The 14,478-nt window shown below is 41.8% G+C and overlaps 2 protein-coding genes across 3 annotated transcripts; one reads left to right on the forward strand and one right to left on the reverse strand.

Annotated features, from left to right (window-relative positions):
• Positions 1-484: 484 nt before the first annotated feature.
• LOC125310814 (nuclear pore complex protein DDB_G0274915-like) lies at positions 485-4,642 on the forward strand. 2 transcript variants are annotated; one of them, XM_048268531.1, is made up of 4 exons: positions 485-1,076; positions 1,630-1,726; positions 2,415-2,569; positions 3,365-4,642. In XM_048268531.1, exons 2-4 carry the CDS (start codon positions 1,632-1,634, stop codon positions 4,210-4,212), a joined length of 1,098 nt encoding a protein of 365 aa, XP_048124488.1. In that variant the 5' UTR covers positions 485-1,076; positions 1,630-1,631; the 3' UTR covers positions 4,213-4,642. The 2 variants fall into 2 exon arrangements, with proteins under 2 accessions (XP_048124488.1, XP_048124489.1); XM_048268532.1 differs by lacking the exon at positions 485-1,076 and having other exon boundaries at positions 1,460-1,726.
• An 887-nt stretch (positions 4,643-5,529) lies between these two features.
• pik3cg (phosphatidylinositol-4,5-bisphosphate 3-kinase, catalytic subunit gamma) lies at positions 5,530-13,967 on the reverse strand. Its single transcript, XM_048268689.1, has 11 exons — positions 13,832-13,967; positions 11,096-13,117; positions 10,845-10,910; positions 9,344-9,569; positions 9,133-9,236; positions 8,811-8,957; positions 8,522-8,612; positions 8,217-8,347; positions 7,731-7,842; positions 7,469-7,626; positions 5,530-6,606 (listed from the first exon to the last, which is right to left on the reverse strand). Exons 2-11 carry the CDS (start codon positions 13,103-13,105, stop codon positions 6,325-6,327), a joined length of 3,327 nt encoding a protein of 1,108 aa, XP_048124646.1. The 5' UTR covers positions 13,106-13,117; positions 13,832-13,967; the 3' UTR covers positions 5,530-6,324.
• Positions 13,968-14,478: the final 511 nt, after the last annotated feature.

Consider the following 14,478-nt stretch of genomic DNA (forward strand, 5'->3'; position numbering starts at 1 on the left):
TTCTATTAGTGTCATGGTGTGTGTGTGTGTGTCAGAGAGAGAGAGGGAGAATATAAAATACATGTCTAGACTCTGAATAACCCAGATAGGTGTACTGTTAGGACTTGCAGGCAAGGACCCAAATGCAGACCAGAAACTTGCGTAGTTCAGTTTTATTGTTGCAGCCAGACAGCAACAGAGCAAAGCACAAGAGATACAGTCCAAACACGAAAAGTTCCAAAAAGGGCAAAGCACAAAAGATCCAGGCTACTGTAAGTAGTGATGTTACCCGTGAACCCCCTGCTTCGAAGCGTGTATCGAAGACATGAACCAATTTGGAGTGAAGCTTTGTATCGGAGCTTGATTCGTTTTGTGATAATCACGTGATCAGTGACGTCTGAAGCCGTTTCACACACCACGTGACTGCTTCGAAATTTAATTCAAAGCATTAAAGTTTGCGCGACACGGGGGGCGCCGTTGTGGGTTGTTGAAGAAGGAGAGCCAACAGACTCAATAGTGCTGCTGACACGAAAGCCTATAGCCCGGGCTTTTAGCTCAATTATCAGCACGCTCGACTCCCGTTCTAAGGTGAGTCTGTTTCGCGGGTTCAAGTCCAGGTGTGTGCAGGACTGAATCACACAGTTACAACACAACCCAGATTACAATATGTCTAGGCTACGTACTCAATATAATCACAGAAATGTGTGTGCAATGTGCATGCCCATTCTTTATTCATATCCCTTCTAAATTGATGTATTTGTTTACGAATACAAGAAATGTTCACAGCCAAAATACTACCTTTATTGTTTTTGTAGAGAAGGCAATTACATTTGTATTTATGCAGGGTACAAAATAGGCTTAGTTAGGCCTATTTATGACATTATTTATCCATTAATTCATGCTCAACATTTATTCATCTTCAACTCAAAGACATTCATGGCTAATGTCTGAAACACTTCGTGACACAATGCTATCCTTAACTTTCACCAGCAGAGGTCCTCATAGAGTTCTGAAGCTTCGAGTACTGAACCCTTTTTCGATACAATTGGATTGAAAGCTTCACTGGTTCAGAAAGCTTCAGTTCGCCATCACTAACTGTAAGTATCCAAAACACAGGCAAAAACACAAAAGTTCAGGCAAAACAGGCAGAGTATCCACAGAAGACCAGAACTACAGCTCTGACAGACACAGCCTTATCCTCACCAAAATCAGTTACAACCAGACAAAGAACAGAAAATAAACTGAACTTTAAATACTAGGCGGTCTAGACAAAGGAGACAGATCATTGGGTGAGGACAAACAAGGGACAGGAGAAATCAATACAGATAATAAGCAGACTGATGAACAGCACAGGTGTGGGCAGAAAGTGGCGGGAAAAATCAGGGAGTGGCAAGTTGGAGGTGGGATTCAGGCCACAACAAAGGTACATGGCATCAAAAAATGATTGTCCGACAATACACAACCAGTCCAGCAGGGCGGCCAGAGTCCCTCAGTACTGACATGTACATTACAGAGGTGAATAAACTACACTGTTCACAACTCCATTAAGGACATTCATAGATTGAGAGAGATGTTAATAAAGAGTGAGAGAGTCAAAGTACATCAGAGAGAGTTTTTGATATTCCTGAAAATGTTAACACACTTTCACAGATATGGTGCATAAGAATCTAAGATATGGTACCCAGAGACCGGTTAGAAGAAGACCTAAGTTTGTCTCTTCTGATGATGTCCAAACCGCTAGAACCAGGTATGATGGTTTAACCTCTTTATCGCTAGCAGTGATACTTTAATATTAATATTATTCTAGCCATTGTAATGCTTTAGAGTAAAAGTGTGTGCTTGAACCACAGTGGTCTCGTTTGTTCTAATTTCCCATTATCTCCATGACATCCTGTGCAGTCATAGCCTGGGTCCGTCTGGAAAGGATCCCACTGACGCCTGTTTCCAAACCTGACCTTTAACGACTTCCAGGGACATAACCAACAGTGAAATTAAACTTAAATTGGTGCAATAAACTCGTCTCAGAAGTGCAGCGAACACATATTTCTTGGAAAAGATAGTTTTACTCAATTCCAAAGAAATAACATCTTCCTGGAGTTTTGGCGATTCGGAAACGGATGTGAATGGGCTCCTTTCCAGACTGACCTGCAGAGCCAATTCAAATTTGCTAACAGGCTAGTCTGGGTTTACCCAGGCTAGTGCATTCACTGTGTATTCAGAGTGTAGCACTTTAGCTGTTGGCTGCAGCAACTTGAGCTATGTAGAACCGATTGTTTTTTTTTTTTTTTTTTTTTACCGACAGTACTCGTTGACCTCAAGAAACCGATCTATGTGAAAAATCGGCGGAATTCTCCTTTAATGGATTAGCACAGCTGAACCATAGTATAACAAACTGAGTTGATTGTGCAGGCCTACTTTTTGTTTGTCTTCTGCAGGAAAAGAGAGCGGATGAAAGTCAACAATAAAAAGTATGGTGAAAGGAAATTTCTGCTCTTTCATGGCACAGAATCAGATTCTAAGTTAATTGATTCTATCTGCTACCAGAATTTTGACTGCAAGTGTGGTGGCAAGGGAGCAGAGTACGGAGAAGGTGAGAATCGACAACTCTCTCCCGTCCCAAAGAATCCCAAATTTGTTTGTGCAATAGCCTACTATTTGTAATGAAAACATTTAATGTTACTCACATGTCGACATGGATCTTCGGGGATTATCTTTTCTGTCAGTTATGACAGATGTGTAAAATACAAATACTCCACAACTGTAGGGGAGCCCAGTAGTAAATGCTTTGGATTTTTAAGTAGAATAGAGTGGGGGAAAACCCTTAAGGGATATGTGACATTACTGTGAAACAAACAGCTAATATGCAGCATTGCTATCCTAGTTTTGAGTGACAATGTCATGAGTTTACATGAGTTGTGCAAAAGGAGCGTTTTGCCACAGCAGTGGAGTGAAAGCCCCCATCCTGTCAAAGCAATGCCCCTCATTCATTAATAGCAACACAAAGGGCAGGGGTTGGGGGCGTTTTACCCCACTCTACCATATGTTTTTGTGGCTTTTATGCCTTTAATCAGACAGGACAGTGAAGAGAGTGACAGGTAGTGAGATGGGATGGGATTGGGCAATGACCCAGGTCGGACTTGAACCAGGGTTCACGTGTAGTAGAATCTGGTATGGACACTGTAGCCACTCAGAGCCTCTGTAGCCACTAACGCCACAGCGCGCCTTGCAGTCATTTCAAAACTTTTTCCAAAATTGATATCAAATGATTTTTCAAATGATCATATGTCTCTGTGATCATTTTTATTTATTTCATTTTTAGTTTTCTTTAAAAATGTCTCCACTGTCAGATATTTTAATACGTTTTACTTTTTGCGATCATTCGCAGGGTGCTACTTTGCCCGGGATGCCCTCTACTCCCATTTAGACACCTCTGACCATGGCATGCATTCCATGTTTGTGTGCCGTGCACTCGTTGGCAGCTACACCAAGGGGCAGTCTTATCGATTATCGACAACCATTTTCGATTTTCCAGACAGCTCCACTGCATTCAAAAGCATGGAAAGTGCACCACAAATGGTAACCGTGGCCACTTTGACCTTGAATTCATCGGTATCCCCGTCTTCTGTGGTCCCAAGCACAGCTGGACGACTGCCCTCTGACAGTCTGACCACCACAGGACAAAGTGGCACATCCAGTGGCACAGTTTTACCACAGCTCTCTAGCTCTGACACATCGGCTCCGACTGTGGGTGCTTCTAGCCCGTCTTCTGTCCAGACAACACCCACCAAGCCGTCGACAGGGTCTCTCCAGAGCTCTGCCACAAAGCTCATTCCTTATCCTCGAGCTTCCAAATCTTCCAATTTGGATCCAACCCGGGTTTTACCTTCAACAAGGAGCCAAGCAGTATCAGTGAAGCCTTGCCCACCGCCCAAGCCAGTGGGTGTCTCCCACTTTGTTATTCCAATAAAAGAAATCTTAGGTACTACCTGCACTCATTCTGCTGTGTCTGAGGAGATAAACCCCCCAGTCTCTGGGCCTGCTCCCCACAACAACTCCCGGGTGCCTTCACCCATGCCCAGACAAGTGGCGTCTTCCTCGGTTGCATCTGATACCACAGCCCAGTCTTCAGCGTCTCAAGGGGGCTCCGACGACACAACAGATCCATCCTCTCCAGAGAGACAGACCCCGAGAGTTTCTGATTTAATTAATCGCTTCAATCATGGTAAATTGTAAATGGACTGATGGATACTCAATCATATCAGTCATAATCAAAAATAAGATTCTGCTACACATATACACACACACACACACACACGTATGATACAGTATACTATATGGTTATTTTTTGTTGATTTGAAATATTTTCTGTACAAGGCAGTAGCTAGCTTGGTGGATGGGTGGATGCACATTTTATTAGTTTTTTTTGTTTGTTTTGAGAACTTTAAATCCTTGTTTTGTCCACTAGGTGGCAACATAGACAACATAATGTAGAACTGCCAGATCTGATACGGCGGATACCCAGTTCTGCTCACCCCCACTGACCTACCATCTGTAATGTCCTCACTTCCGCTGTTTAGTATGATGTGATACAATTAAACCACAGTCATATACTAGTATCTGTGATGAGAGTGTTTTGGCAGTCTGGTGGTTTTGGACAAGACAATTGCATTAACATCTTCCTTACAAGGTGTGGCTGATGAACAACCAGATTGTTATTGCAAGTTTAAACAAGTTATTAAAATAATAGTATGTTCACTACAACTATATGGCGGCATTAGTCTCCATGGTTAATAGTCATGCTTCGCTTATATTAAAATATAATTTTCCAATGTTGATCATACTTTCCTCTTCATCTCACTTTCTTTTGGTGTGCTAGTTAACAGTAAGGTCAACAACTGTATCTGTTGTGTAATGTGCATTTGAAATGGAATTTCCATTTTTTATAGGTTTAAAATTTCATCAAGAAGTGAGCTTTCATGTCTGTGACAGTAGATAGTGGGCCTAGACAGTGATTGTGTACATGCTGGTTTTATCACAGTAATATTGTTTCTTGTAATTTATAGTCTTGTTTAAATCTGGCTCTTAAAGCTTTTGATGCCATATTTACAAGTAACCCCTTTCCCATGACTTGTACACTGCAGATAATGGTTTCTGGGACCTATTGATGTTTGTCTATTGTGTGCTAATATTTCTTTCATGAAACAAAAATGCGGTTCATGATCTTATAAAGGCTTCAGCTGCCCCAACCGCCCCCATTGTACAGGAAGTGCCTTTGTGTAAAAATGGTCTGCTCAGTCAAAAGACACAGTTCAACTGAGGTAAATTATTGCCAACATAAAACAAGGAAATTATGGAGTTTAAGATGATTGTAACCTATGACAACGACTTCAAACTTTTTTTCAAAGAGGAAAATAATAGCACACATTATAAAGTTATAATGAATGCAAACTTCTAATTTAATTAAAGCTAGCTATATCATCCTGATGTCAGGATTTCACTAAAGGATTTGACAGAGAGGGTTAATCAAGAATTTTTGGATTTGACACATGGTGCATTAACACTTTGTTTTTTATTGTCATCAGTTGAGAGACCCCTAGAGACCCCTAAACAATTACAAAAAGGGGAGGACCTGATAAATTACTGTTTTGCACAAATACATCTCTTACTTATTATTTAAGACTACAATTCAGTCCTCACTTGAGAACACATCCCACACTCAGGGATCCTACATTTCCAAGACTTCACTGATTTAAGTCACAACTTTCTGCTGTAAAAAAATAATACAAATAAATCAGAAGAGGTTTGCTTGACCATACAGTATGTGGTAAGTGGCACTATAGTATTAGGCAACTACCTAAATAATTACATGCCTGAATTAAATATAAATAGCCTTCATAAAAATATGAAACAGCACTACTGCACTCAAAACTAAGACTGAAAAGAGTAGCCCACAACAGTGACACGAGTAACAGAGCATATTACATAATGTATTATTCACTGTGAAATGGCAAGTCAACAGGAATCATTTTCATTCTTTGCCGACAGAAAGACATCCTTCTAATCCCGCCTTATGAGTAGATTGCCTGTGTTTTTTCTAAGGGGCTTGCAAAATGCTACATTGCAAAGACAGATACAATGAAATTTGATATTTTCTGAAGCTTCAGCTCAAATGCAACTGGGTTTGAAACCTATGTTCTTGCCACTTCATTATCCACAACTGAGATTATGAAGGACATAAACACAATCGCTAACAAAAAAAAAAATGTCTTTACTTATTTGAGAGCATCAGGTGAAAGCATGTCCTGTGAAACGGTGTCCCTTGCGACCAGACGGAGATTGAAAATATCAAGCTGATCGTTTCTCCACTCCCTGTTTGATTCCCAGCACCAAGTGCAAAAACCAGTTGAACTGTACAGTCCATCCTTTATCTCGGCAGATCTCAATCTGGTCCAGGAAGTGGCGCTGGGCCTCCTCCTCCGAGCGGCCGACCGTCAGCGCCTCCCGGATGTACTCTATGTCCTCCTTGCTGGTCAGCTGGGGCATACCGGTCATCAGCATCATGGAGAAGAGAATGATCAGCAGGTTGGTGTGGTGTCTCAGAGCTGAGTAGGCTTTCACACATGTTTCCTGAGTTCAAAGAAAGAATAATCAAGTCAAGTCAAATTGTATTTCTATAGCACATTTACAGACGGCTGAGCCGCACCAAAGTGCTTCACAATAAAGTGCTAATAGAAGAGAAGAGAAGATAATCCTTATTGTCATTGTACATGTACAATGACATTTTTGAAAGTGCTTGTCTATTTCTGTGAAAAAAAGAGTTCAATAAAATAATTTATAAAAATGTTCAGAGTTCAGAGAAAGAAAGACTCTACATCAGAAACAAGTAGATATGTGTAGAATATGAGCTACCAATCTAGCTGGAATATTACACACAGACACTTGACAAGGCAACAAAATGTTCACTCAGTTGAAAAATAAGTATAAGTATATATACTCTTTTGATCCTGTGAGGGAAATTTGGTCTCTGCATTTATCCCAATCCGTGAATTAGTGAAACACACTCAGCACACAGTGAACACACAGTGAGGTGAAGCACATACTAATCCCGACACAGTGAGCTGCCTGCTACAGCGGCGCTCGGGGAGCAGTGAGGGGTTAAGTGCCTTGCTCAAGTCCGAAGCGCTAACCAGTAGGCCACGGCTGCCCCTATACAGTCTATACAAGCATTACTAAATAATATTGTTTACAGGGAGGCTACAGCGAGCACATAACTGAAGTGTTCCGTTTGCATAGCGTCGGATGCAACAATTAGCTGCCACTATAGCCAATGGAACTGGCTACACCAGACGTGATAGCAGCAGCGCATACGTTCCAAAAAATTAGACCAGCCTTCTAAACCTATGTTTACGCTACTCAGAGCTTCATTGTGGATCTGGTGTAGCCCGGGTGTTAGGCCTATACATATGGTTGTTAACTTTGAGACGAATACCTGGAATTTCTGGAAATATGGACTGCTTTTCTTCCCTGTCGTCCCCATGACATAAAGGAAATCAGGAGTCAGTACAAAGGGGACCCGCTCCTTGCTGATGCCCAGGAAACTCTTGTAATTGCCCAGAATGTGACCAAAATCAATGTGGAAGAGGTTCCCTTCACAAAGAAATAAATCACTGTTAAGTATTAAAATGGTAAACAAGTAAACAAACAATGTTTTCAATGTACACCAAGGCTGAGTAAAAGGGTTTAAAATGTACCAGATTCTGTGATCATAATATTATCATTATGGCGGTCACCAATCCCGAGGACATAGGTAGCGACGCAGTAGCCTGCACAGGAGTACACAAAGCGCTCCACAGTCTGTTGAAACTGAAAACAGACATATGAGAACAGCTTAACCTTCCAAGAAATGGTTATTTGCACTACACACAACTGCCTAGTGGTAAAAGGCTAGTTGCTCTTCTGATGCAACTCAACTGACTTCCATCTTCACCCCTGTATTTTCCACTGTCAGTAAGTAATGTCACCAGGATGTACGTTTATTTTGGACCACAAAAAAAGACAGAAAAGAGTTGCTGTGATAAATATGAGCATGTCAGCTGTATTTAGTATCAGTGAACAACCTCTCAGACAAAGAGCGTGAGCTATCAGGAAATGCGTTTGTCGGGGGTGTTTCCTTCCTGTCACATGTTTAGCGACATCCCTTAGGCCTTGCTGCATGATCCAGACAGAAGGCTACGTACCTTGTCCTCACTCACACACTTGTCCCTGAGCCACTGATTGAGGATCTCATCTTTGAAGGCCCCGGTGTTTCCTACGATACTCTGCTGTATATTGGCAATGGTTCTGGCATCCTTCACGATTTCAATCATGCCTGTTGAAAAAAATCAACAATAATGCTGAGATGCTATATAGAATTTGTCTTAGTATTCAGAAGTAGTATTTACTTAGTATTCTGATTATAATTCTAATTAGAATATATAAACTCATATTTTTTTTATATATAATTGAAATAAATCATACATATATTTCTGTTAGGAGGGCATACCTATTTTATTTCCAGTGGAAATGCAGCCATATGGCAATAAGCATAGATCCAGCGATTCAGCTTCCCAAATAGACTCCATTATCAACAGGATCTAAGAGTTCCAATAGTGCACATCATAGTCAGTCCTACTTTTGAATGTTACCACAGCATACACAACTGAAAGGACTAGTTTTACACACTAAGTTTAGACACAAACATATTAAACAAAATGGAGCAAACACACGTTTCTGCTGGCATTCTAAAATATTCTAGAATGCTTTTTCTAGAGTGAAACATCAAGAAACAGTACTTGTAGGATGAGCATGTCTTGACGAAGGTCATCTCCATCCTTGAAAATGATTCCAATGGTGTCACTAGACAAGGTTGTGGGATCTGCACGCTTGAACTGCAGCCATAACGGTTTCTTCTTTGATGCCATAACTTTGCACTGCTCAATCTGCAAAGACATGTGGTCACAGTGAACATGACAAAGACGTTGTTCATTACGGTGGTTAAACACATGATCTATCATAGGAACACAAGAGGGGAAGTAAACTGCCCCACACGCACAAAAAAAGCCACAAAAATGGGTAGTTGTTAAGGAGACGCAGACAACAAAAGGCTTGACTTACCACAAGACCTCCAGCTCGTAGGCCAGGGTCATAAGGCACTTTGAAGCTCTCTGGCAAACCTGACACTTGCAAACTCTCCAGTTTCTGTCGTAGCTGAAAAACAACTGTTCATCGATACCAATCAGAGATCAACTATCGCAACAAATTTATTATGATATAACAATTTTATTACTTCAAGTACTGTCGATTAAGCTGTCAGTTCATGTCTCACCCTGTGCTGAGACATCGTATTTTTCCTGAGAGACTGCCTTGATCTCGCGGGTAACTTTCTGCAGAGCCTCTGTGATCTCCACCTGCTTCTTGAAATCCTGGAGCATGGCGTCCCCGCAGCCTCTCATGTAGGCCTCCAGAATGACCGCGTAGCGTTGCTGATAGTGCATAGACTGGGCAATTTCACTTCGCAAAAACCAGAACAGAAAATGGCCAATCCTCTTGCTCTGTGTGGAGGGAGAGGGACTTGTAGTTCAGCTCAAGATGTGTGAATGAGTAAGATAACAGAGAGATTTCACATAGCAATGGTATGCTTAACAGAGCAATGGTATGCAGTAGTATTTGCTGTAACTATAGCTCTGTAGCTTAAATGTTAAAATGCTTAAATGTTAATGGCTTACAGTTTTTTTCAATCGCTAACAAGCGCTCACCCATACTTCAGGTACTTTTTCTAAACTCTTAACATTGACTCGCACCTACAAAACACAATGGGCCAAATGGATAATTTTCTTCTCAAAAACACATTTTGTTAAATATATTACTAACACATCTTTCTCTGCACACACTAACTTTACCAAAACACTGGAAATCTGACTCAAAATGAAATTATTCTGTCAAAGAATAACACTTGTTTTCACTTCACAAGGTACATGCAGTCAATCAAAGTACACCAGGTTTCAAAATACTGGCTATTGTTGACGTTACAAAAACTGCATAGACTTTTATGTTTCAGTTTTACAGGTATTTGCATGCAAAACATGCAATCCGCTGTTTTTACACTAAATTTCTTGGTTGGGAACTGTATGTCCACATGTAATGTTCAAAGCATTCCAGTAAAAAGAAAATAATTTTTCCCTTTACTGTTTACTACAGGAGGTTCAGTAGAAATATTGTTTACAGTATGATAGAACAGAAAAAGTTTACAGTATTGCTTACAGTGAACAAAATACCCATGAAACACACAAGAGCATTCTGAACAAAAATACAAAAGCAAATAGCCCAGATAAAAAAAAAAAACAAAAAAAAAACAAGCACAAAATCACTGTATATAATCTCTGCGATCTTCAGGGTTAGGCCACATGTTTTCATAAACATTGCATCTGATATTACAGTATCCAAGGCGATGGGATAAAACCGCTTGGTAGCTGAAGCAGAGGTTTTTATACTGTATCTAAGGTTTGGAATATTGTTTTTGCTATTGTGGGATGTTGTGTGTTAACATTCGTAAATACTGCAAAAACAATCCATCATTTTGTTGGGAGGTATAGCTTGTTTGTTAAGAAAATGTAAGCATTGTAGAAATGTGTTCACTGACTGCATATTGTGTGAAAACGACATGAAATGTGTGAATGGTATGGCCACAAATGACCGATGCTGTGCTAATTGTGTTTAGAGTTTTGAAAATGTAACAACTGGTTAGACAAACGCTTGTTAGCAACTGAAAAAAACTGTAAATGTAAATGTATACAACTATGTGCTTTACATAGCAATTATATGCTTACCCTGAGTGCCCGTTTTAATAAGAATCTTGCCAGAGCAGAGTCATGGTACGGCTCAAACTTCACTGCCTGTATGAGGGTGCAAAATATAAGATATGTACAATATTACAAGTCTACACAACGCATAGTCAATTTGAATACTGTACAAAGGTTTCACTGTTGGCCTGTATTTGGAGTCAGTGGTGACATGAAACATGCAAATCACTCCGCAACGAGGAAGTTGTGTAAAAACAAATCAGCTATGACATCGCTACCTGAACCAGCTGCAGCAGGTACCGCAAGACAACATCTTCATCCAGTGTCTCTAGTTTCCTTACAGCCATGGAGCGCACGTTTGCGTCGGAAAAGTGGCAATCCAGCAACTGCATGGCTAAGCCCACGTCTAACGAGCTCCTGTCCCATGTGGTGGTCCTCTCGAGCAGCTGATGGGTCACCATCACGGCTTCCTGTTTGCCCCATTTCACAGAGCCGAGGAATTTGGGGTACGCCCTGGGGTGCCGCATGCACTCCTGTCGGAAGTGCCACAGGAGCTCCTTGTCCTCCGGGCTCAGCGGGTGCAGCGGGTCGGTGGCGACAATCTGCTCGAACTGCTTTCGCAGGTGGTTTGGCATGTCCCTCTGCCCTCTCTCCCCCTCCAAATCCGAAGCCTCTTTGCACTCTCTGCACTTGGGCAGCGCTACTGGGTAACAGTACTTGTCCAGCAGTATGGCTATGGCCATAGAGCTGGTCTTGTCCGGGTTGGTGGCGGACGTCAGCTTGTCGGCATTGACGCTGCTGTTGTCCTCGCTTTTGTCGGGCATCTTCCACATGTGCAGGACGAACTCTCCTTGCCTCAGCAGAGAGCGGTGGTCAATCAGCAGGAGGTTCACGTAATACAGCAGACGGTTCTTGCTCTTGCTGTCGTGTCCTCCGTTGTCCTGACTGGACGACTTGGACGACTGGGTTTGGGCTTTACCGCACGATACCTGCAGACTCAGTCGAGTTCCTTTTGGTAGATCTTTTATTTTGATGTTGAACTCCAGCCAAGTGTTCCACAGCACCTCCTCAGTGAAAGGCTTCGGAGTCGTCCTTTCCTGGGCCAGAAGCTGCTGCCCGTGGAATATGCTGGCCTCCACAAACACGATCAGCTCGGAATTACGGGGTAGAACAGGAATGTCAATGCCTAGCACCTTGACGCGGAATTTGCGATTGCAGTCCCACAGCGAAATTGTAAACACCTTCTCATGGTCCTTCTCATCGATGGTCAACTGCTCATGCGTACCAGCCACTCCGGTGCAATCGTCCACCTGCGACCAGTCTTCTCTGTGAACCTCGTCCAGTTCAGGGTCTGGGGGCATTTCTAGCACCAGGTGGATTTCATCTCCATTCTTGAGGCACTGCCGTACCCAGTGGAAATCTTTGATGGCATAGCTTCCGAAAATGTACTCCTCTCGTCCACAAACTCTAAGCACATAATCTGCCTCGCTGACATCTTCTGGAATGTTAAACAGTGCCCTCTTTTTAGCTATCTTGGTGAAGAAGGTCTGGAGTACCTGGACAGGTGTGTCATCAATTGACACCTTAATAGTCTGACTGGATGAATTCCTGTGTATCACCAGCAGGATGTTACTGTTACTAATCTTGCCGAGGAGATACTCAGGGAGTGGTTTTGTAGTTACCCAGGGATCCATTGAATAGAGTTTGGCATCTCGGTCAGACAACTCAATTTTGCGGGGAGTGAGTAACTTTCTGCGTGTGAACTCGAGTTCATCATCGTGCACGTTGCTCACATCGGTGACATCGTATCCAATCAAGTAGTTCAAGTACTTCTGATATTGAACAGACTCCTCTGACGGAAGAGGCCTCTTGGCCAGGTGAATCTTCCCGTTGTCCTTCTTCAGTGCTTTCCAATAGCGGATGCAGTCCAAGGTCTGGAACACCTGGTGTTTATCGTAAATCTCACACCAGTTTCCTTTCTTTTGGTAGAGCAAGATGCAGTGGTCTGGGGAGTATTTTTGGTAGAACTCCGGACAGAGGTGACTGGCAACAGCTCGGAGCCAAACCTGAGCTTTCACCTGTTCCACCGTGCAATTTCCGGCTACTTCTAAATGCAGAGTGTCTGGGCCTTTGCTAGTCTTGTTAGTAGTGGGGAGCACAAACTCCACAGCAATCTGGTCCATTGCAACAGCTGCGTTGGATGTAAATGCCTTCATTTTTCGTCTTCTTCTCTTGTTGTCTTCTCTATGGACTACTGGTGATTCATCATCACTAAACTGCTCTTCCATAACCAAAAGTATCTATGGAACAAAATAGTAACAAATACATTTATGTTACTTCACCATGCAAGGCCTATAGGCCTACTTAAATTAAGACGTCACCACACCTTTTAGTCAATGAACAACCACATGAATGCATGTGCATGACCACTCTGCCAATGCCTGAGGCTATAATAATAACTGACTGAATCTTGTGATTCAAGGACAGCCCCTAGCGGGTTTTCCGTCAGAGTGCAATGTTTCATAAAACAATACACAGCCACACATGTATCACAGTATCTCATATGGCTACATGACACAAAACGTAAGCCTGTAGCTGTAACTCAGCCTACAAGTTGTTGTTGAGGATTCCTGATAGTCAATAAGTTTGCTTTAGTAGGCTAAAACATGCATGAAAAGGAGGTTCTTAAAAGTAGGAAGTTTACAGTAACAGACTACGACGCTTCTGCAACTACTATTTCCGGATGAGCTCATAAAACAAAACTCAATTTGTGACAAATAGTCTCATTTAATCATTTAACGTTGATGTAATGTAATGTGTGAAGTGACACTTCGCTCAAATATGTCCACGAACATGTAAAACATTGAAGTGGTCCAAGACAAACAACAAAGAATGCTAACATTGTTGAGAACATATTACTTTGTTGGTGATCGATCAGCCTCCAAAAAACTAACGGTACGTCTGTTACTGCTTACACAAGCAGGTTCTTTTGAATAGGCTACACAAATACTTACTGCTCAGCAAACGAAGAGACTCAGCCTCCAGCAGATGACAACCAACAAACTATTGACATTTAGACCTAAACTGTCATTTATCTAAAGGGACTTGAGAAGTTACTTTCAGCTCTTTCAGCGGCTACTCGTGTAAATGAAATGACAGTTTAGCTGTTTCCCCTCCCCTTTCAATTCCTGTTGCGCATGTTCTCCTCCCACAGAACAGGCGTACTAGAGAATGACGGGCTCTGGGCGTACTGTCTGCATGTAGCCTATATATGTAGGCTATAACTTAGATAGATGTAATAAGCAACCAAGTGTTCCAATTATGGAAAACAGTATAAAATAAAGCATAAATTTTTTCTGTCATGGAATAGGCTAATTAATCTAGGCTAACATGACTGTTTTAAGCTATCCGTTCTTTATTTCAATACATTAGGCCTACTAACACATTTCGATGTGTTGTGTTTTGGCTCCCCCTGGTGGTATATAAAATGAAGCGAATTCAATTTATGAAATGCAAGTGCAGCAGCATACGTTCAAAAGTTCGCTTAAAAGTTGCAATTCCTCATGGGAAAAACATAATTTTTAAAAGGAAAATCACAACCTGTTGTAGCCCTATTAGTTACTGGTTTGTCCTTTAGGCCTGGATAGGTAAAAAATATATA

The sequence above is a fragment of the Alosa alosa genome, chromosome 17, assembly GCF_017589495.1.
Source record: "Alosa alosa isolate M-15738 ecotype Scorff River chromosome 17, AALO_Geno_1.1, whole genome shotgun sequence".
Classification (NCBI taxonomy): Eukaryota; Metazoa; Chordata; class Actinopteri; order Clupeiformes; family Clupeidae; genus Alosa; species Alosa alosa.

What these genes read in the sequence shown, in the direction of transcription:
- LOC125310814 (XM_048268531.1), top strand. Translation starts at nt 1,632, where the DNA reads ATGGTGCATAAGAATCTAAGATATGGTACCCAGAGACCGGTTAGAAGA. An exon ending in GTCCAAACCGCTAGAACCAG is followed by an intron (nt 1,727 to 2,414) that starts GTATGATGGTTT and finishes TGTCTTCTGCAG; the next exon opens with GAAAAGAGAGCGGATGAAAG. An exon ending in GGGAGCAGAGTACGGAGAAG is followed by an intron (nt 2,570 to 3,364) that starts GTGAGAATCGAC and finishes GATCATTCGCAG; the next exon opens with GGTGCTACTTTGCCCGGGAT.
- pik3cg (XM_048268689.1), bottom strand. Translation starts at nt 13,105, where the DNA reads ATGGAAGAGCAGTTTAGTGATGATGAATCACCAGTAGTCCATAGAGAA. An exon ending in ATACGATGTCTCAGCACAGG is followed by an intron (nt 9,237 to 9,343) that starts GTGAGACATGAA and finishes ATCGATGAACAG; the next exon opens with TTGTTTTTCAGCTACGACAG. An exon ending in AGTGTGTGAGTGAGGACAAG is followed by an intron (nt 7,843 to 8,216) that starts GTACGTAGCCTT and finishes GTCTGTTTTCAG; the next exon opens with TTTCAACAGACTGTGGAGCG.